The sequence below is a fragment of the Phalacrocorax aristotelis genome, chromosome 21 (assembly GCF_949628215.1).
Source record: "Phalacrocorax aristotelis chromosome 21, bGulAri2.1, whole genome shotgun sequence".
Lineage (NCBI taxonomy): Eukaryota > Metazoa > Chordata > Aves > Suliformes > Phalacrocoracidae > Phalacrocorax > Phalacrocorax aristotelis.
Window position 1 is genome coordinate 837,474 of NC_134296.1, and position 21,161 is coordinate 858,634.

The 21,161-nt window shown below is 56.8% G+C and overlaps 2 protein-coding genes across 17 annotated transcripts in view; one reads left to right on the top strand and one right to left on the bottom strand.

Moving 5' to 3' along the window:
- Nucleotides 1-16,907, bottom strand: part of LOC142067377 (voltage-dependent L-type calcium channel subunit alpha-1S-like) — a 49,963-nt gene extending 33,056 nt beyond the window's left edge. The window contains exons 1-24 of the mRNA XM_075115953.1: nucleotides 15,510-16,907; nucleotides 14,808-14,941; nucleotides 14,074-14,226; nucleotides 13,579-13,784; nucleotides 12,634-12,737; nucleotides 10,699-10,847; nucleotides 9,606-9,687; nucleotides 8,898-9,058; nucleotides 7,914-8,139; nucleotides 7,125-7,332; nucleotides 6,674-6,794; nucleotides 6,069-6,183; nucleotides 5,850-5,943; nucleotides 5,001-5,070; nucleotides 4,630-4,762; nucleotides 4,227-4,356; nucleotides 3,434-3,493; nucleotides 3,227-3,342; nucleotides 2,991-2,998; nucleotides 2,711-2,909; nucleotides 2,191-2,278; nucleotides 1,820-1,927; nucleotides 920-972; nucleotides 523-669 (exon numbers count right to left, since the gene is read on the bottom strand). Of these exons, the coding sequence (XP_074972054.1) occupies nucleotides 523-669; nucleotides 920-972; nucleotides 1,820-1,927; nucleotides 2,191-2,278; nucleotides 2,711-2,909; nucleotides 2,991-2,998; nucleotides 3,227-3,342; nucleotides 3,434-3,493; nucleotides 4,227-4,356; nucleotides 4,630-4,762; nucleotides 5,001-5,070; nucleotides 5,850-5,943; nucleotides 6,069-6,183; nucleotides 6,674-6,794; nucleotides 7,125-7,332; nucleotides 7,914-8,139; nucleotides 8,898-9,058; nucleotides 9,606-9,687; nucleotides 10,699-10,847; nucleotides 12,634-12,737; nucleotides 13,579-13,784; nucleotides 14,074-14,226; nucleotides 14,808-14,941; nucleotides 15,510-16,258 (3,614 nt within the window). The 5' untranslated portion in view covers nucleotides 16,259-16,907. The remainder of the gene's footprint in view (nucleotides 1-522; nucleotides 670-919; nucleotides 973-1,819; nucleotides 1,928-2,190; nucleotides 2,279-2,710; nucleotides 2,910-2,990; nucleotides 2,999-3,226; nucleotides 3,343-3,433; nucleotides 3,494-4,226; nucleotides 4,357-4,629; nucleotides 4,763-5,000; nucleotides 5,071-5,849; nucleotides 5,944-6,068; nucleotides 6,184-6,673; nucleotides 6,795-7,124; nucleotides 7,333-7,913; nucleotides 8,140-8,897; nucleotides 9,059-9,605; nucleotides 9,688-10,698; nucleotides 10,848-12,633; nucleotides 12,738-13,578; nucleotides 13,785-14,073; nucleotides 14,227-14,807; nucleotides 14,942-15,509) is intronic.
- Nucleotides 16,908-18,011: 1,104 nt separating this feature from the next.
- The window catches only part of LOC142067399 (voltage-dependent L-type calcium channel subunit alpha-1S-like), a 50,509-nt gene continuing 47,359 nt past the window's right edge, over nucleotides 18,012-21,161 (top strand). For 14 of the 16 annotated variants that reach the window (XM_075115991.1, XM_075115997.1, XM_075115995.1 and 11 more), the window contains exon 1: nucleotides 20,145-20,843. In XM_075115991.1, coding sequence (XP_074972092.1) covers nucleotides 20,683-20,843 — 161 coding nt within the window. In that variant the 5' untranslated portion in view covers nucleotides 20,145-20,682. The other 2 variants (XM_075115992.1, XM_075115998.1) reach the window with 2 other exon arrangements.

Here is a 21,161-nt window from a genome sequence, read left to right on the forward strand (position 1 = left end):
CGGCTGCTGCCGTCCCAGGCGCTGGGAGCCCGTGCCTGTGGGCGCGCTGAACCCTGCCACGCTCCCGTGCCAGGCGGCTGCCTGGCCTGGCCTGCCGGGCAGGGTTCCATCTCTCCTGGGCACCCCCGGGAAACCAGAAAGGGTGCTGGAAAGGGGGCTTTGCTCTTGCCCCACGAGACAGCCGCTTCCAGCAGCGGTTCTCCTCTCGGAACCCTTTTGTGGGCCAAGAAGAAAAAGGGCCAGTAGACCGGAATGTGCTGTCAGGCGCCCAGCGGTACATCTGGTTAGCAAGGACTGTTTGTTTTCTTGCCCCTGCTGGTTCTGCCTGGGACATCCCAAATCCAACAAAAGTGGGACAAGGCTGCTGATGACCTTGTCAGCTCCACAGCCACTGCCAGGATGGCTAGCCCTGCTTTCAGCCTGGGCAGCTCTTCCTTCTTTACCATGGTAAAGGCCTGTGGCAGTGACCTGCTCCCAGCACAGACCAGTCCCTCAGCAGGCCCCGTGCTCCACCAGACTCACTCTGGCCAGCCCTCGAAGGTGGAGACAGTGAAAAGCGACATCATGGCTGAGAAGACGTTGTCGAAGTGGAAGTTGCTGTGCAACCAGACACGCTTCTGTAGCTCAATCTGTGTGGGGTCCCCATCCACGTAGCTGATGAAATAACCCCTGCGGCAGAAGCGATGCAGTGGTCACCAGGCAGGGCCACCGTCAGCCCACCCGCTGCAGCACTGGCCCAGGGCTCCTTGGTCCCTGGGAGTGGGAGATTGCCCTGTGCTTGTTTCTGATTTGGTGAGGGAGAACAGCATGAGGCTTCGGCTCCACTTTTTGGATGCAACATCCCCATGCAGGAACACAAGTGGCCCCCTCCCATCCCTGGCCACTGCCCTGCTGGGGCTGAGCTGCAGACAGCTCTTACCTGCACTCCTTCTCCGTCATCTTGGATGGATCTGTGCATCTATAGAACTTGCCCTGCATTTAACAGAGATCAGAAGAGGCTACGATTTTGCTGTGACTTCAGAAGCCCTGGGGAGTTCTGACTTTTTCACAGCCCACAGTCAGTCCCTACGCTGCCTCTGTGCTAACTCTGGCCCCTGCCTCTCACCACCGCTGGCTTCCCTGCTTTGCATGCCAATGCAACCCAGTTCACAGGGTGTTGCAGGAGCCATGGCAGACCTTGGGGTCAATCCCAGGCTGAGACAAGTAAATGTTGCCTAGTGTTGGGAACAAATCTTCCAGAGCCCTGAGCTGAGACCTACCTAGTTCATCCTATCTGGGAGCCAACTATTTGGAAAATAGGGAAGAAAGCGGTAACCCTAGAATTAACTAAAAATTAAGGTATGCTGACAAGTCTGCTCAGTCTGCAGGGTGTCCTGAAAGCTCTCCCCATGCCAGCCGGGAATTTAAGCTCAATTATTAGAACAAAGCTGAGCTTAGCCAGAGCCAGCTCTGCCTTGGAACAGCCAAGGCCCCGAGAGCAAGAGCGGTGCTGTGAAAAAAGGAAACAGTTTGCATCCAAAGCGCAGGGGAAGTCAGAAGCACTTGCTGCCTTCAAAAGGGGAAACTGAGGCACTAAGTGGGGTGAGGCAGCCAGACCCCTTACATGTGCTGTCTGGACCTGACAGTATCCTGGGTGTTTCCTGCCCTCCTCCCACTGCAGGGTCTTCTGCCAGGAGGTCTAGTGCAGGCAGGTCTTCTTGCGGAGCACAGATAGTACAGCCTGTGCTGACCTCAACACTGGGAGACATCATCCCCAAGGGCTATGTCTAGGATACACCTGAGCAGAACATCTCTCCTGCCCTCCTTAGACACATCTCACCTTGAAGAGCTGGACCCCGATGCAGGCAAACATGAACTGCAGCAACGTTGTGACGACCACAATGTTACCGATAGTCTTGATGGCCACGAACACGCACTGGACCACGTGCTGCAGAGGTCGATGATAGTGCACACATGAGCATGCCTGCTGCAAGCCCCTGCTGCGTGTCCCACACCCTATCACTGCACAGATGGGCCCCAGGAAGAGCGGAAGCCTGCTGCGAGCAGTGGGATGGGGCAGACCCCTTCCACGGATGGGGAGTGGGAATTGGTTTCCTGGCACCGCAAACCCCGCAGGGCATGATTCATGCCACATAACCTCTCATGAGGACTCCCACGGACCGAGGACCCCAGCCTCAGGCTCCCTCTTACCTTCAGCCCCTTTGCCCTGTTAATGGCTCGCAGAGGCCTCAGTACCCTCAGCGCCCGGAGAATCTTCACCACTGAGATGGCACTGGACCTGAGGAGGAAGGTAGAGCTGCGATGGGGCGATTCCCCTGCCCAGGCCAGCCTGGCACAGCCCCACCAAGCAGCCATGGAGGCCAGGCTGGGACCAGGGGGTGAGGCGCAAGGGATGGCAGAGACACGCGTAAATCGCTAAGCCACCACCCCACATAAGGCCAAGGGACACAGGCAGCTGGAGAAAGCAGCTCCAAGGTGAATTCCTACCCAGATCTTCCCTTTTGACACTCAGGAAGTTTGCCTCCCTGCCTCCCAGTTGTCCGTGCCCTGTCCCCCTAAGCATGACCTCATGGACACTAACACATGGGCTAATGTCCAGCCCGTGGGCTTGCTGCTCCTTCTCTATCCAGCACAGAGAGCTGCAGCACCCCAGCTGCCCTGCCAGGCTAAACAGACCAGTGCCCACCCTGCGAAGTGTGGAGGTGCTTACTCGATTCCCATGGAGATGAGGGAGACAGCGACCACCAGCAAATCGAGGATATTGAAAGAGTTCCTGCAGAAGGAGCCTTTGTGCAGGAAAGCACCATAGGCTGTCATCTGGGGAGCAGAAGGAGTTAGGAGAGAGGCCAGGCAGGGCTTGGGGACATGGTCCCTCCACAGCCCTGGGGCGGACAAGGCATGAGGGGCTTCTCACAGCTCCATGGCCTGAGCGCCCTATCCTGCTCAGGCCTCTGCCTCTGCAGCCAGGCAGGAAGCTGAATCCTCTATACCGTACTGGCTGGAGACAAAACACTTCCCAGTCATTCAGAGGTCATAAAGAGGAGAAGAGTAAAGAGCCTTGGAGTGGGAGCAACATGCAGCAGCTGCTTGAATTACTGTTTTACTCCACAGACTTCCATTGCTTCCTCTTTCTCAAAGTTTTTGTTAAGGGCATGTCAGAACTGAAATGCTGGTGCCATGGCCCATCTGTCCCTGTGCCACAGCACAGCTGACTTGGCTGCCTGACCTCACTGGAGGGGACACGTGGCCGCTGGGGCAGGTGAAGCACCACCTAGACTGCATGAACTCTGGGGACACGAGGATCAGCCAGCACGTTCGCCTCACTGGGACCTCAAGCTTGTGCTGAAAGAGCATGAATGCCCATGGCCAGAACAGTCTATACCCATGTGCTGGGTCATGCACACAGCCAGGACCACGGGGCAGAGGGACTCACCTTCAAGATTATTTCAACTGTGAAGACAGAGGTGAAACCAATGTCAAAGTATCCAAGAATCTGGGGACAGAAGCACCAGAGCCAGATGAGATTTGGGTGACATGAAATGCTCCAGTGTGTTCAAACAACCTGGCACTGGTTTTGCCCCCCACTCTGTGGACTGGGGAGCCCATCTAGCTCAACAGAGCCTGCAAACCCAGTGCCAAGAAGAATCCTGAACTTTCCTCAGCTTTGCTGATTCTCCCCAGCGCCTGACCCAGCCTGCAGCCTGGGACCACGCTCTCCGTTTCCAAGTGAGCGAGGCTTGACCTGATTCACTCGAAAGCATCTGATGCCCAAAAACACTGAGTGCCCTGGGAAGACCCCCCAGTCCCTGCTAGACACTGCACGGGTGCAGAACCATTTGTGCCTTGTGTGGCTAGACCTGTGGCTCCCACTGCTCCATGCCAGCAGCATTTCAGGGTGCTGCACACACCAGCGGTCCAGACTGGAGACATCCCTATCCCCAGTAAGCCTTGAACCAAGGTAATCTCACACTCCCTGTCAGGTGGATCTCTTCACCCAGAAGTAAACTGAGACATGGAGGAGTAAAAACTTGTCCCAGCTGTGCCCTGAACGGACAACAGAACCAGGCTCTCCTCCCAGAGTGTATTGCCCTCGCAGAGGCAGGCGTGAAATCACAGCTACCTGCCTAGGCAAGACATCTGGCAAGCAGATCTCTGCCTACCTGGGAGCTGGGTGTCTCCATGAGGTCTCCCCCACCCATCCCAACCCTTCACAGCTACTTGGGCACCTGGTTGCGGAAGGACTCGGCCCGGGTGGGATCCTCAGCTGCCAGCGAGATGCTGCTGAGCAGAATGAAGAGCAGAATGAAGTTGGTGAACCAGGTGGCATTGACAATTCTGTGGCACAGCATCCGAAACCTGCCAGGGACAGAAACGGCATGAGATGCTGTGAGGGGCCAGAGGGCCACGGTAGCCTGGAAGAGGGTTATGGCTAAACCTTGAGGACAGGAAGGCCCAAGGCATGAAGGGATGTCTGTGCCAGCCCTTCCACAGAGAAGACCTTTCCCAGTGAGCTGGCTCCCTTCAGAGCCAGCTGTTACACACCAGCAGGACCCCACTGGGAAGGGTCGGTGCCAGAAGTACCTGGGCCAGGCCTGGCTCCACAAGGCAGGGAGAAGGGTCAGTGCCTACTTATTGGTTGGGCTGAAGATGAAGAAGGAGCTGGCTTCAGGCATGGGCACGGCCTTCTCTTTCAGCTGTAGTTCTGCGAGTGGACGTGGCCGAGGACTCAGGGGGATTTCAGGCTCATCTTCCTCATCATCACCTGCAGGGTGGCCACGAGGAGGCAAAAGGAAAGAATCCCCCAGAGACAGAGAGGGAATGTGACCTTATGGACAATCCTCTGATCCTGTGATCCTTATTTGGCATCTGTGCCAGAAGGACCTCAGTACCCCGAGGCAGGCAGAGGGTCACCACATCCTTTTGCTCCTCACACAGCCAGGGTGCTGGAACCGTCCCTCCCTAGTGCCTCCCCAGCTTTCCCTGACACGGACACATCTTACCTGGGAAGTCTGCAGAAGGGTAGGGGTCTTTGATCTCATTGACATTGGATTCAAATTCGTCCACTTTCAACTGAAACAAGGGAGAGACAGAGAGGAGGACATGCAACCGCCTGTGCCAGTATTGCTGCCAAATGTTGCACGTTGGCCAGACCCTGTCATCTTGGAATTCCGTCATGTGGGCAAGCAGCGTCTCTGCATTTGCCCTGTACAGCACCCAGCACATGGAGTCCTGGCAGGGTGAGGGGAAACACCTCAGGGATGCTGCAATCTGAGCAAAGAGCAATACCGAGAGGATGGGACAGGGGAATGTGTGCTGGCCAAGAACCTGGGGCCAGGCACCTATACCATGGGTGGAATAAGACATGGGGTGACTCCTGGGTGAGTTCCCATGGGCATCTCTGGAAAATGAACAGGGAAGTAGCTGCTGGCCAGATGCTTATAAGAGGCAGCTCAGCACACAGTCAGCACAGCTGTACAGAGGGTTTTGCATTCAGGGGCTGCTGGTGTGGACGTAACGGAGGTATGGGGTGCTGCTGACCTGCTCTGCTCCCCTCCACACTGGTGTGCACCAGTGCCCGTCTCAACCACTGACAACTGACAACTGGCTGTGGCCAAGGAAATGAATCAGAGGAAGAGAATCCCCAGCAATGGACCTTTTTCACCAGGCAACATGTCCTGCCTGGGCCCAGAGAACCCCCATCACCAGAGGATGCTACAGTGAGGAGTGATTCTGGCCCAGAAGAGTCCAGACGCAGGCTGGCTCCAGGCCTTTGTCAGTTCTGGATGGGGGGAGGAGGAGCCTGGTCCCCCACCAGGAGCTCCCCAAGGCTCAGCCCCACCAGCACTGACCTTGGCTGTTGTGGGAATCCCTTCTCCCTTCATTTTCTGCTCAAGCTTCTTTGCCAGCATCTGCTTGTCATCTTCAGATTTCTCTGGGTAACCTCTGAATGGAGAGGAGGGGAGAGCAGGAACTGAACTCTGGGCAGGGTCACGGGTAATGCCATTCTGTGCCCTTGCACCAAAGCACCTGATCTGGGAGCTCCCGCTGCCAGGGACGACAGCACTCACCTGGACATCTTCCGCCGCTTGCGTTCCTCTGCTTTGGCCTTCTGGGCTAAGGTCAGGCTCTCGGCCTCAGCCAGGTTATCAACTGCAATGGCCAGGAAGACATTGAGGAGGATATCTGGAGGGACAGCGCTAAGGACATTAACTCGGTTCATGTTTGGAGGATGTGGCCAGAGCTGCCCATGGTCTCCAGGGTGCCCTGAGAAACCTTCCTGGAGTTCAGCCCTTGAGACAACCCTGGCTGGTGATCCCTAACCCTGCACCCATCCTTGCGAGTACTGAGCTCTGGGCTGGCCGCCCTCTCTCTGCCTTAGCTCAGTCCCTCCAGCTCAGTCCTGTTACTGCATCGACCGATGGCTGAATCTGTGCCTGCCAGTCATCCAGACCTGCCCCGTGGGGTGCTTTCCTCCAGACCCCGGACCTCAGCCACTACCAGTGCCAGCCCTGAAGCCTGTGGTATGATCCCCTGCTGTTCAGGACTGAAAAGCTTAAGGCAAGCACTGAAAAGCTTAAGGAAGCTCCCCTTCCCCCCCTGCATAGCCCCGTTTAGCTGATGCTATGGGGCTGGGTACAGGGAGCCTGGGCCTGGCTTCGCAGGCAGAGGATACAGTTCCCACAAACAAAGAGGATGATAAAGTAGATGCAGACCAGCATGCCGGGAAAGGATGGGCCCCCATAGGCCATGATCCCATCGTACATGATTGAATTCCAGTCCTCTCCAGTCAGGATCTGTGAGCAGAGCACAAACAGGGACTCAAGAGCCCCTGCAGCAGAGCACGGCAGAACCCCACAGCTCAATCCTGCCCTCGCGGCTCCAGCCCCAAACCCTCATGGCCCCTAGAGCCCCCTGGCCAAACCCCACCTCCCTGCTCCAGCCCTGCACCTGCACTAGTGCTCGTGACCCCAGTTGCACTTACCTGCTCCTGCCTCAAAGCCATATCACCTCTCACAGCCCCACATCCCCCTGAGCCCCAGCTCGTGCCAGGAGACCCACAGCGCAGGCGAGACTCCCCGCACGCCGTCCCCCAGCCCCCTGCTGCACTTCCTACAGCCCCATACCTGGAACACACTGATGAGGGCCTGGGGGAAGTTGTCGAACGTGCTGCGCCGCACTTCCATGTCCTCAAAGTCAAACTTGCCCCCAAAAAGCTGCATGCCCAGCAGTGCAAAGACAATGATGAAGAGGAAGAGGAGGAGGAGCAGCGAGGCAATGGAGCGGACTGAGTTGAGCAGGGAGGCCACCAGGTTGCTCAGGGACGTCCAATACCTGGGGAGAAGAAAGTCAGGAGTGTGTGGGAGGTGAAGGAGGGTGAAGGCTGTGGGCAGGATCAGGTAGGGGTAGGTAGGTGCAGGGAACAGACTGTCTGGTCCAGGGGAATGTGCCAGCAACCCAGCAACAGGGGCTCTGAACCAGCACCGCTCACAGGCTGGGCACTTGGACTGCTCCAGGCAGGCCCCAGGAGGTAGAAATGAAGATCCAGGAGTGGTGTGACAGGCAAGACACCCTGCTGCCTGCACGGGGCACCAGCAGGCAGGATGGGGAAGGGGCATGAGCACACAGCAGGTTGGTGCCAGAAAGAGAAACCAGGAGTACTGGCCCACAGCACCTCCGTTTACAACACCCCGGAACCCAGAGCAAGAGAGGGTCCCCAGGAGACTTCCAGCAAGCCCTGCTCTGTCCTCCTTACCACTCCCACACCATGTCCTGGAGACAGAAATCCCCAGCTTGGCCTTGTTTCTCCATCCAGGAGAAACCAGCTCTGCTCACGCTGCAGCCCTCCCCAGGGACAAGGCCAGTGATGCCTAGGGACCGCAAGCCCCCAGTACCCACAGAGCTCCGTCCCCAACCTGGTGATCTTGAAGATGCGGAGGAGACGGATGCAACGCAGCACGGAGATGCCCAGGGGTGACAGGCTGCCAAGCTCCACCAGGATGGCCTCCAAGATCCCCGCGCACACCACAAAGCAGTCGAAGCGGTTGAAGAGCGACATGAAGTACTGGCGCAGGCCCAGTGCGTACATCTTCAGCAGCATCTCAGCCACAAAGAGTGCTAGCAGCACCCAGCTGGCATTGTCTGGGGTGGGAGATCCAGTCCATCAGAGCATGGACCTCTTAATCTCAGCACGGCACAGCAGGAGGGGAAGGAGGGCAGTGCTGCTCACCTCCCTTCTCCGCCCACCACCGAGCACTGAGCTGCCGCTGCAGCAAATGCTGTTTTTCAGGGAGCATCACAGGAGAGGAAGATGAGGAGAAGGGTGATGTGCAACTGTGTGCTTGTACGTGTGAGAGTGCGGCTGTACTGTGCGTGTGACTCTATGCAGTGCGTGCATGTATACCGTGCATAGCTGTACTCCGTGTGTCTGCGGGTAGTGTGGCTGCACGCATAAATACGTGTGACTGTACTGCGTGAGTGCAGGCAATGTGCGTTTGTGTGTACTATGCACGTTCAGGTGTGAATGTACACACTCTACCTGTGTTCACCGTGCTCACCCATGTGCCTAAGAATCTATATGCTGTGCTTATATTATTATCATCATTATTATTTTTATATATAATAATAAATATGATTTATTATTATACACACGTACTATGTACATAATAACAAAAACTGTATGCACCACACGTTCAGTGTGCAGCTGTGTGACAGTGCAGTGGGGACGGTGTACACACACTTGTGTGCAGGCTGTGTTTGTGTGCATGAGCAAGCCTGCATGCGTCTAACAGCTCCGGCACCATGTCTGTGTGGCTGCGCACGCACAGTAAGCGTTCACGCATGTCTCCAGGGCAGCAAGGTGTCCCGGGCCCTCCTGCTCCCTCAGCCTCTTTGCTCACCTTGCACCCGTGTCAGCCATTCTGGCTGGAAGTGGTGCTCAGAAGCGATGGAGAGGGTGTTCAGGGCCACCAGCAGGATGACAAGCCAGTAGAAGAACTTGGACTTCACCACGTCCCTGCACTTCCTACGAAACATTCGGTTCCAACGCCTCCACTGACGGCTGGAGAGATGGCCAAAGGGTCAGCAGAGCCAGCCAGTGGGTCCTGCCCGGCCCAGGGCTGTGCCTGCAGACTGCAGAGCAAAGCCACCCCTGCTCCCTGCTCCCTGCTCCCTGCTCCCTGCTCCAGGGGCCTTTCCTGGAAAGGGCTGAGGAACGTAACCCTGCCCCTGCCACTTGGTGCATTCACTCAGGCGTTGCTGTTCACAAACACCTCCTGGCTCCTTTTTGGCCTACAGTCACCTCTGGCTGGCTGCTACAGGCCCAGCTCCTAAAGCACAAGACATGCTGCGTGGGCCACGAGAGGATGCTCGGAGCCTCGTCCCAAAGTGAAGGGGTTGTTCACCTTGATGTGGCTTTTTGCCAGCACCAGAGCAAAATTCCCTGTTTGCTGCCCGCGATGTTTGCACCTCCTCCTCAGCACACAGCCCCTGGCTCTCCCCCAGAAACCAGTGGCTGACAAGAAAGCCTGGCCCAGCCAGGACAGCAAGTGAGAGACTGGGCAAGCCCACGTGCAGAGCAGCAGATGGTTCAGCCAGTACATACTCACAAGTAGAGAATCCACTTGTTCATGCCTTCAATTTCATACAAGCTCTCCGTCTCTGACCCTCCTTCATCCGATGGCATCATACCTATGGAGGGGACAAGATCCTGGGCTTTCCTTGGAGCCCTTGGGAGGAACATGTGGGAGGGAACCTCTCCCTGGAGCACATCGTGAAGAGCTTCCCCATCAGAGATGGAATCAAGAAATGCCACTCCAGGGAGACAGCAGTGAGAGGCTGGGCAGAAGGTTTTAAGTGTCAGGTGCAAACCAAGTAGGAGGCACCAGGAACACCTGCCCTGCAGCAAGAGCAGCAGCAACCCAGAGAGGCAGCCCGAACAGACAGCGGTGTGCACGTAGGCTCCCCCAGCGCAAGGCACTCCCAGCACGGAGAAAACTGGGGTCAGTTGTGACCTGAGCAAATGCTGAACCACAGGAGGTTTGTAAGAGCACTGCTCACAGGTGTGGAAGAGGCGTTTTGTCTTTCCACTGTTTCCCAAGGCTCTTTGCACACATGTATCGGCTCAGCTTGAGGCATCAAAAGTTATTTCACTGGGCAGGGTGGCCTAGCACATACAGCGGCTCAGTGGCAGAGCATCCCAGGCCTTGCTGAGCCTTTGGCTAGACGCTTGCATATTCGCCTCCCTCCCTGAGCCACTTCTCATCCCTCAAAACGGTCAAACAATGGCAAGAAATTCATGCATCTGTCAGTGTGCGAGCTAGTAACCCTGCACTCTGCCCCTACACACAAAAGTGCACGTTCCTCATGGATTCTCACGGCCATTTCAAATGTATTTTGCCAAAGGAGTCCTAGGCCTTGCTAGCAGTCTGCAAATTTTAAAGACAGTGGTTGAGGTGGAGATTTAGCATGAGGGCCAAGTTACAGCTAGTTTGGGTGAGAGTCAATAAAATGATTCAGGAAAGAAAAAAAAAAAGAGGAAGGTAGCTGTTCTGCAGAAGTCAAAGCTTTTTGTTTCATAGGTTTTCAAGCAAAAGAAGTCTTTGTGACTTCTCCAAAGGTCTCCACCCTGCCTCTCTAGGATGCTCAGTGTTAGGAACCCAACCCTGATACTAAGGGTCTTTGACCAAGCAGAGCTGGTACCTTCTCCCCTGGTCCGGTCACTGTCCATGACCTCCGCGTGGGTGATCCAGTCCATGTAGCCCTTCAGATCCTCCTCCAGCTGCTGCTTCTCCCTCAGCTTCTGAAACGTGCCCCGTGACTTGGCCTTCTCACGCTCTTTGGTGAACTCGCTGGGACAAGGCAAGCAGCAGAGTGAGACTCAGGAGGGGGACGGCGCAGGGGTCAGGTACCACAGCCCTGTGCCAGGCCAGTCCTTGTAGAAAGATAAAAGCCTGAAATACCTTATCACTCAGTGCTACCACTAGATTGCTCCAGTGAATTTCTTCTTTCTTGGCCCTGTTCCGTGACGCAAGACCATGGGGACCATCCCCCGATGCCTGATGGCAGGCAGGGTTTCTTCCCCACCACTGGCTGCTCACTGGGTGCTCCTTGCTGCAGGGTGCTGTGGTTGGACAGGCCAACTAACACCAGAAGTTGGAGGCTGTGGGAGTTCTCTAGCCCTGCTAAGGATCAGGGCAAGTGGGGTCTCACCCATCTGCGGGGCAGAAGGCTGCCCCATCCTCTCCAGCTCTCCCTGTGGGGCAGGTGAGCTCATCACATGGCAAGCGAACAGGACACTCTTCTCACGGTAACATGGAAAAGACAGGTCTGCCAGTGCAAGGGGTCCCACTCTTCTCAGTCTTTTTTAATGAATTTCTTTTCTCTCCTGGTATCTGGCTGGACTGTAGATCTGCTGCCCAGCCGGTCTGGCGTTGCCATGTGTTAGTAATAGGTCTCAGGCATTATAACAATAATTAGACATACTAAGCCTCAGGAATTGTCAGGCCTTGTCTGGATTTTCCTTACCTCAAGCATATTTTAGCTATATTTGCAAAAATATTTCAGAAACTTTTGCTGTGCCTGCAACTCACTCTACGATCAGATGACTACAGTCCTGCTGTTATAGCCAACTTCATGCAAGGGTCGGGTGCCTGTGATCTGTCTTGCGGTTTTGAGCTTGTTCTAGTTATATTAATACCCAGTTTGGTTTAACCTTGTGCAGGTGTATGGTTCTCGCCACAGAAGGCGGCTAACAAATCCAAGTAATACAGGGTATAACTAACCCTGTGAACCAACAGAGACGATGAGTGTGAGCCACTTCACACGCACAGGACTGAAACATATAAAAACCACCCTGAGCCTACACAGAACTGAGAAGAAAAGCTACCCTCACTCACCAGAACAACGCACGCTTCTCAGCAACAAAACCAGGATGCTGGCACCCCACCACAGCAATGCATAGTAGGCTGAGCGTGGCACCAGGGATTTTGCACGTGGCAGCTTTAACTGTACTACTATGGGAACTAGCACCGACTGAGTCATTTGGCACAGAAGTGTCAGGATCATTGTAACCAGACTGATGATAGCTCATTGTGGTACTTGGATAAGACTGTTGAAGCATTAATTAGAGTAACTAAAATTCTCTTGGATCCCCTGCATTCCTAACAAAGGTGGTTTCCTTAGGTTGGCCATGAGGAAATCATGTGTGCTCACAAGAGGACAGCAGTGCTGTGGGTACCCGTGAGAATGAGTGTCTCGACCCACAGCCATGGTGTAAAGACTGCTGCTTTGAGCTCCCTGCTCAGCTTCTTTTGCTGTGAGTGCTGGCAGACCACACTACAAACACCTAATATCGTGCTCCATGGCTGTGTTTGCTGACCGCTGCTTGTGCTACAGGGAAAAGATTTCTGTGTTAGGCGTTGAGCTAAAACCTCAGAGAGTCATGGACACTAGCACAAAAAGTAACTCAAGGCTCAGGGTTTCTAAGCATGCAAAAGCAGGGGAGAGGAACAGCAGAGGAAAAGGAACAGAAACTTTTCCAGGCTTCCTTCTTGTATAATTAAAACCAGCCAATGTCCACGCTCTGATAACGCTCACTGATCTGCCGGCAAAGAGAAAGGACGGGGCGGCACTTACCCACTGAGCACCCCCAGCACCAGGTTGAGGACGAAGAAGGAGCCAAGCAAGATAAGGCTGACGAAGTAGATCCAGGGCCATTCATTCCCAATGGCATCATTCACCTGGCAAGGAGAGAGGCAGATGAAGCATCCTGAACACAGTGCCTGCTGTCTGTCTCCCCTTAGGGCTCCCTCAACAGCCTCTGGGAGCTTTGCCCCCCCCTAAAATGAGTGCTTGGGATGGTAGCAGCTAAACCTGACTCTGAGCTCTGCCGCCTTATGACTTTGCATCAGGTTTTTGTGGAGGTAAAGCGAGACCCAAGCATTTTGGGGGCAGATATAAACATCAGCCCCATGCCTAAGCCTCAGCAAGACAGTCTCCCAAGGACTGCAAAACATGGGGTTTTGCCGAAGCACCCACCAGCCAGCTGTTGTTGTGCTCGGCCTGTACCCCTTCACAAAGGTGGGAGCTGGAGCACCCTCCTGTCTACCTGGAGAGCAAGGACAGCTTGAGCAGTGCCTGCAAAGATGCAGAAGAGGTGCCTGGTGCACTATGGGATGTGCATCACCGCATGAAGCTTGGTGGGGGCAGGATGTCTTTCACTGGCTGGGAGGCCTGGCCCTGCTATGGGGACCTGTGTCCTGGAGGGAATTCCTCGCCCTTTAGAGGGGTTTAGATTGGCTATGAGGGAAAATGTCTTCACTGCAAGAGCGGTCAGGCATTGGCACAGGCTGCCCAGAGAGGTGGGGGAGTCACCGTCCCTGGGGGGGTTCAAAAAAACGTGTAGAAATGATGCTTGGGGACATGGTTTAGGAGGCCTGGGGGTGTTGGGTTTGGGGTTGGACTAGATGATCTCAGAGGTCTTTTCCAACCTTAATGATTCTATCATTTTATGATTCTCTGAGGCAGGACCAGCAGTGACCTCTGCGAGCTGGGCACCAAGCCGAAGCTGCTGGAGCCTACCCAGTAGAGGACTTCGGTCCAGCCCTCCATGGTGATGCACTGATAGACAGTCAGCATGGCAAAGCCGAAGTTGTCGAAGTGAGTAATGCCGTCGTTGGGCCCCGGCCAGCCGCTTCGGCATTCAGTGCCATTGATGGTGCAGTGTCGCCCGTGGCCAGAGCTGGTGCATGGGGCTGGCTTCTCTGACACCACCGTGGCAATCACATCTGAGGGGGAAAGCCGTGGTGTGAGCAGCAGGTCAGGCCAAGTAGAGCAGGTTCCAGCACTTCCCAGCCTCCTGCAGAAGCTTTCCAAAAGGGGCTTTTCCTTTCACCACCTCCTCACACCACGTACATCACCAAGCTGTGTGCTGTACCAAACATCCTTCAGGCCTGCCACACTCCCAGGCCTGACGCTGGCAAGACCAGACTTCCTGCCACCCGCAGAACCTCTGTGGTCCCCACAGCAGCCACACAGAGACATCTCTGCCGTATCAGCCCCCCGCCACAGCCCCACCTGTCCCGAGATAGTAGCAGGTCTTGTGCATCTTGCCCTTGAAGAGCTCTTGCCCAACTATGGCATAGATGATGATCATGAAGAGGACCAGCAGGGCGATGTGGAGCAGGGGCACCATGGCCTTGATGATGGAGTTCAGGACGACCTGAAGGCCTGCACCGAGGAGAAGGGAGAGGAGGTCAACCACTTCATAAACAGCTTTGGGTGCACCTTGCGTTCCTGTCAGCCCCTCTGACAAGCAGCCTCTGAAATGCCCCGTGCCAAGGGAAGAGGGGCACAGGTTGGTTGGGAATGAAATCGCTGAAGCAAAAGTCCCTTTCTCTACCCACCATAGAGCATGTGGAAGGCCCCAGCAGAGCCACGCACCAGGCAGTGCTGGAGGCTGCTTCACGCCCCTCCATTTGTTCTGGTGCTCTCATCCTGAGCTCTGGGAGAAGGAGATCCCTGCCCTGAGAAACCAGAGCGAGGTTCCAGCCCCTTTCACCCTGGCCACCCACAGGTGCTGACACTGACCCATGGAGGGAGCTACATTTGCGCTGACCTGCAGATCCCCAGTGCTGACAGTTGCAAGCTGTGGGGATGAGCAAGAACCTGTGGCTCCTCCACGCCCACCCTGTGGCTGGGCTTGACCCAGCAGCAACAAGAAACCTGCCCCATGGCCCCCCACCCTGGCCAGGCACAGGGGTTCAATCCACCCGCCAGCTCTTCACGGTGGCAGGGTGCCCAGCACCCACTCGGCACTCCGGACACCAGGCACAGGGGTCTCAGCACACGAAACGCTCGCAGGGCCTTCACGTCAAAGCCGCCTTTTCCCCCTGAAGTCCCTCCCTGCTTCGCATTGACCTGCTCCAAGGTCATGGTGATAAGCCTGAAAGAGCCGGGGCACAGAGCAGGGAAGAAAGGGGGAGAAGCAGAAGGAAGGACAGGGAGAAAGAGAAGGGCGTGAGGATGGAGACCAAGAAACCTGTGCTAAGGAGTCAGTGCTCTGCAGGCAGGGAAGAGAGGGACAGGACTCTGCCAGCCACGCTCAGCCTGACCCAGGGAACAGCTCTTGCTAAGTCCAACTCCTGGGCGCACTCGTGGCTGGGCACCCCTCTGCGCACTCACCGCTGACCAGCGGGGGGCCCTCCCACCCCTCGTGCCCAGTGGACCCTCTCCCCGTGTGCCAAACCCCAGATGACTCCATGGCACTCCCATTCTCCAGGGCAAGGAGACCTGAAAGGCGTTAAGGAGTCAGACAGGAAGAAACAGGAGTGAGGGAGGATCCCCGGGGATATCAGGGCATGAAAAAGGGGCCCGTGGGAGCAGGGCATGAACTGAGACCGCAGGTTGCCCCCAAACCCACTGCAGTCACTAGAAAAATCAATGTAGCTGATAGGCTGTGGACCAGGCCTTGGCACAAGCTGGGCACCAGCAGCTTCCCCTCCTTGCATTACCCCAGGGACACGATGGAGAAGTCGAGCACGTTCCAGCCGTTTCGGAGATAGGCATCCGTGTGGAAAAGAAACCCGTAGGCAATTATCTTGAGCATTGCCTCAATGGCAAAGAAGATCAGGAAGGCGTATTCGATCTTCTCCTGGGGATTGGAAAGGCAAGCAGGAGAGGATGCTCCGTTAGAGCAGACTGTCACCTCCCTTGGCATCACCACCATGCACGGCTGCCCCCCCGTGTGTCTCTGGGTCGGCCCCTGCTGCCAACCCTCTGGCTGTGTGGTGTCTCCAGGACAAACCCAGCAAGCCTCAGCTGGAGAGGATGAGGAGGAGGCATCAGTGCTGCCTGCGGGAGGAAGGCTATGGGAGTATGGGAGGGTGGGGCAGCAGGCAGGAGAGCCAGAGATGTGCAGTGCCCTGGGCCAGGCACTTTTGGGCGCTGGGTTGGGAAGTGAGTGGTGGCTTTGCTGGTGTAGTTTGTAAGAGCAGGTTCCCGTAGCCCAGGGATGTGGTCCTGGCAGCGTGCCATTGAAGGGACGCAGGGGATCACGCCGCGGGCCAGAGGGTGGCATGTGGTGGCTCAGCATGCCACCCCTTCCTGCCCAGGGTAGCCTCAGCGCTGCCCGATGCGTGTGGGAGATCACAGATGGGTTGGCAGCAGGGGCCGAACCCAGAGACACACGTGGGTGTGTCAGCGGGGCCACGCCCGGGGCAGCTGACCCCGACTGGCCAATGGCAGGTTCATTCCATACCATGTGACACCATGACCAGTATATTAAGGGGGCAGTTGCAGCTTGGGGAGGTGTGGTGTTGCATGTGGTTTGTTTTGGTGGTTCTTTTCCCCCCTACCCCGACGTTTCACGCGTCTCGTTGTTTTCCTTTCCATTGCGTTTTTGTTGTTGTTTTCATTTCAATTATTAACCTGTTCTTATCTCAGCCCACGAGGGTTACCCTTCTGATTCTCTCCCCCATCCCACCGGTGGGGAGTGAGTGAGTCACTGCGTGGGGCTGAGCTGGCGGCCAAACCACCACAGCTTCTTCACGTGCTTTATTCTGCTCCTCGCTATGCAGTGGCTGCTTTTATGTTTATGCAATAAATGGATGCTTTAACTTTTGTCTTTTTGTGAATGTATAAACCAGCTACAAAAGGCATGTTTTAGATAGCTGAAGCAAAAAAAAAAAAAAAAAAAAAAAAGGCTCAAAGTAGCCTTGCCAGAAATCCCTCTTCCCAGCTACGGGGCAGATGGTGGCTCTTTCCCCTCCTATGCCGCAGGAGACTTCATTCTCTCATTAAGTAACTCATGGCAGTGCTATTTTATGTGCTGGTGTCCGTGAGGTTTTTGGGAAAACTCAAAAAAAAAAACTAGGGTCAAAGCATTAGCTTCTCATTGTCTTCAGTGCAGGTACTTTCCCTCTGTTTGGGGGTCTAAACAAAACTTCTCATCTGGGGTTTTGGCTTGTGGGTTCAACCCTGGTAAAGGGATGTTTTCTGTCTACCTAAAAATTAAGACCATGCATACATCTCCAAGGGACGTAGCAAGAAAAGATCAGGGGTTGTGGCAGTAAACTCAGTGCAGATGAACCACGTCCCTGCTAGGGGCTGCTGACCCCTGCCACAGCTCCCTAACACCGGGTCCAGCCCGGAGCAAGGCTGAGCACGGGGTCCCAGTAGGCACAAACGTACACACACTCCCACACACAGAGGTGCCGAAGCAGCTATATACACATAGGTATGTGCATATATACACACACATATATATATGACTGGGCACACAGGTTAAGACATACACACTCAGCACTCACAAGAACACAAACAGCACCAGCGCCCTCATCCCGTTCCCCTCTCTGGCTGATCAGAGTGAAGGTCCCTTAGTCCTTGAGTGGGGAAAAAATATATATATACACACACATATGTATATATACGTACACACACAGAGGCGTATAACGCAGCTCCCCCCAGCAGCTGGTCAGACCCTCTCTCTGCCCGGTGGCAGCCCCTGGATCCCACCCAGTGCTCCCAGCACCTGGGCACGCCAGCCCCCGAGGCCGCCCCACTCCATGCTGGCAGACACCCCTCTCTCGCACACACGCGCGGGTCTCAGCTGCCCCCACGGCACCCCGCGAACTTCCGTGGTCCCTCCAGCAGCCGCCTGCGTCCCCAGCGTCGCCTGGGCGCTGACCCCGCATCCCAAAGGCGGCCCGGAGTGCGGCTCCCGCTCCCGGGGCAATGCCGGGCTCTGCAGCTCCCGCCGGGGCCGCGGGGCGGGAGCGGGGCAGCCGCCCCTTCCCGCTGCCGCCCGGCTGCCGGCGGCTCGGCTCGGCTGCGCTGGGCTCGGCTCGGCTCGGCTCGGCTCGGCTGCGCTGGGCTCGGCTCGGCTCGGCTCGGCTGCGCTGGGCTCGGCTGCGCTGGGCTCGGCTCGGCTCGGCTCGGCTGCGCTGGGCTCGGCTCCGCTGCGCTGGGCTCGGCTGGGCTGGGCTGGGCTCGGCTCGGCTCGGCTCGGCAGGGCTCGGCTGCGCTCGGCAGGGCTCGGCTCGGCTGCGCTGGGCTCGGCTGGACTCGGCTCGGCTGCGCTCGGCTGCGCTCGCCTGGGCTGGGCTGTGCTCGGCTCGGCTCGGCTGGACTCGGCTGCGCTCGCCTGGGCTGGGCTGGGCTGGGCTGGGCTGGGCTCGGCTCGGCTCGGCTCGGCTCGGCTCGGCTCGGCTCGGGGGAGAGCCCAGGCAGGGCCAGTTCCGGTACTGCCGCCCCCAGCGGCGTCCCTCTCCGCTCCCGCCCGCCACCGGCTGCCTCGCCCTGCCCCGGGCACTGAGGCCTTCGGCCAGTGCGTGCGGGAGAGAGAGACCGTGGTGGGCCCAGAGAGGGACAGGCTGCCTGCGGCCGGCTGTCTGTCCGGCTCAGGCAGCCCCGAGGGACGGGCAGGCCAAGACCCTGCAGGAGCCGGGCAGCGAGGCAGGGAGGTGCCTGGGCTGGGGAAAGGGGAAGCGTTGGGGAGGTGAATGAACGCAGGTCAGTGCGTGCCAGGAGGTGTGAGGTGTTCGTAGGCGTGGTCGCTGCTGGAGAAGGGGCAGCACAGGCAGCATTTCCATCCCCGCTCTTCACGGCGATGGGAGAAGCCCACCCAGTGGGGCAGGCTCCATCGTGGGCTCGCTGCCTTTGGGCCCCTTCCTAAGGCCATGTCTTTGTGCAGTGACAAAGCAGGAGACGAGCATGAAGACTCACGAAGCATGCAAGGAAGACAAGGATGGATGTGAAAAGGTTTTGTGAGGAAGGAGTCTTTCCCTGCCGGGCAGGTAGGAACCTCTCCGTCAGGCAGACCGCTGCAGCGTGGTTTGTTACAGCCATGTTGGTTGGTGGCTGCCAGCACAGCCCTGTGCGAAATGGTGAGCGCAGCAAGGTGCTGAGCAGTTGCCAGCAGGTGCACGTGGGGGTGTGAGCAAAGGGCTGTGGAGGAGATCAGAGAGGCCTTGAGTGTCCTCTCCACGGGCCCCAGCCTGCACCAGGCTGCACACACACCTCGCACACCCTGCCCTCTTCCTCTGAGACTTTTCCAGGATGAGTCAAAGGGGGCCGATGTTTCTTCCCAGGCTCACCGTTAGATGGGCCCCACATCCTTGCTGTCCCTGGGACAGGTTCTCCTGCACAGGCAGCAGCAGAAATACAGCTCCCGGCTTTCACCAGGGTTTAGGGGGAAGAACAAGGACTAAATGAGGAAAGGGAACATGCTTAGGCCTGCCTCACATGGAGACAGGGCTGCAGCCCTCAGTGGGAATGATTTGACTTTGGTTTGCACAAAATGTGGCAGAGTGGTGTAGGAGGGGGCAGGTTACTTATTTAACCCCTTTACAATCAAAGGTCCCCTCCTCCAAAGTGCATCAAAACTGGAGCAGCTGCAGGAGTTGTTCTTCCATGCTACCTCCCTGCCAGCGCTGTGGCCCTCCTGGCCCTTGACACAGCCTGCTGCACAGCTGCAAAGTAATTTCCCTCCATGGTGGAATCACCCTGCAAAGCAAAGGAGAGGAAGCTTTGAGCAAGGCAGCTGGTGCAGTTGGGTAGAGCAGCTCCCTGGGATGCATGGGGTTGGCTGGGGCACAGCTGGTCAGTCACACAAGGCTGTAGCATCCCTGTAGGACGGGGATACTATTTGCTGTGCGATAGGACTATAAGTAATAAGATCGCTGCAATTATTTTGCTGGCTCAGTCCAGGAAACACCAGGAAAGCCCTTCCCGGTGCCTCAGTTTTCCCTGCTGCGAAGAGATGCTGATAACCTGCCTCTCGCCCTGCCTGCCTTCCAGCTCAGGACTGTTCATACCACTCATCCAGTTGGGCTTTCCCTAGCCCAGCCGGACTGGCCAGGACACAATCCAGCCTGGGCTTGTTGGGTTCCTGCATCCAAACCCTGCAAGCAAGACTGGGGAGGTGAGGCTGAGCAAGGGGTTGAGTGACCGGTGCCAGGCAAGGGTTTCCTCTGCCCCTCCAGAAGAGCAAGCTGGAGCACTTTTTGGACCTACCATGATTCTCTGGAGCTCTGAGGTTGGGGTCAAAGTGCCTGTCAGTGAGATGGACCCAGCCCCAGAGGCTCCACAGCCCCAGCATCACAGGGTCCAGGGCTCAGCTGAGCAGTTTGCACCAAATGAAGGTAAAATCCTGCAGAGAAAGGGGACTGATCAGTTTGTGCGTTAGCCACCTTTGGCCAGAATTGGGTTCTCCACCTCACCCCGATTCAGCCGGGCGCTGCACACATTGCCCCAGGCAGCCCATCTTGCAGTTTGGGTAAGGGAGGCTGGGGGAGCAGGGGAAAGAGCTGACCTGGGACAAGGCACTTTCCTTTCAGAGACCGTGTGCCCAGCACGCAGCCTGTTCCCACCCCCAGCCCCTGTCAGTGGCATGCGAAGCACTCGCCTGCCTCCCAATGTGCTGGGTAAAGAAGCAACAGCTGCAGGGGCCCTTTTGCTGCCTCAGGAGCTGTGACAGCACCCGGGAGCCAGGCTGGGATCTAAATTTAAACTCATGCTTTGTGTGTTTGTACATGCGAGTGCAGGCTCCAGCCCCAACTGCCCCATCGCCTCCCTCAGTGCGTGGAGGAGACGGGCTCTGCAAGAAGGGAGATCCAGAAGAGCTTCTGCTGGCTGGGACCCTGGGGAAGGGGGGCTCGGCCGTGGGGCAGGAGGGGGAGAAACACCATGGAGCCTACTTCTCCCCAGGATGATGTGAAGAAGAGGCAACAGAAGGACAAGTCCAAGAAGCCGGTACCGCCAGCAGCTCCCCGGCCAGCCAGGGCTCTGTTGTGCTTAACCCTGGAAAACCCACTGCGGAAGGCGTGCATCAGCATCGTGGAGTGGAAGTATCCTTCTGGCTGCGCGGGCTTGGCAGTGCCCGTGTGCGTGCCTGTGAGCAGGGGTGCTGGGGAGCGGGACCCTGTGGGATGCAGGCAGGAGAGCTGCCAGCCCAGTTCAGCACAGGCTGTCTAATTCGGTCTGTAAAAGGCAGCGAGGTGTTTTGGGGTGCCCCAGTGGGATGCATTGGCAATGACTGTGCAAACTGGGAGCATGAATAGGCTTATGGGGGAAGCTGGGGCCGACAAGTGGCTCAGGCCATGGGGACCTTCGGTGGAGTGGTGCGGGGGCAGGCAGGGGCAGCCTGGGTGACAAGGGCCTTGTAG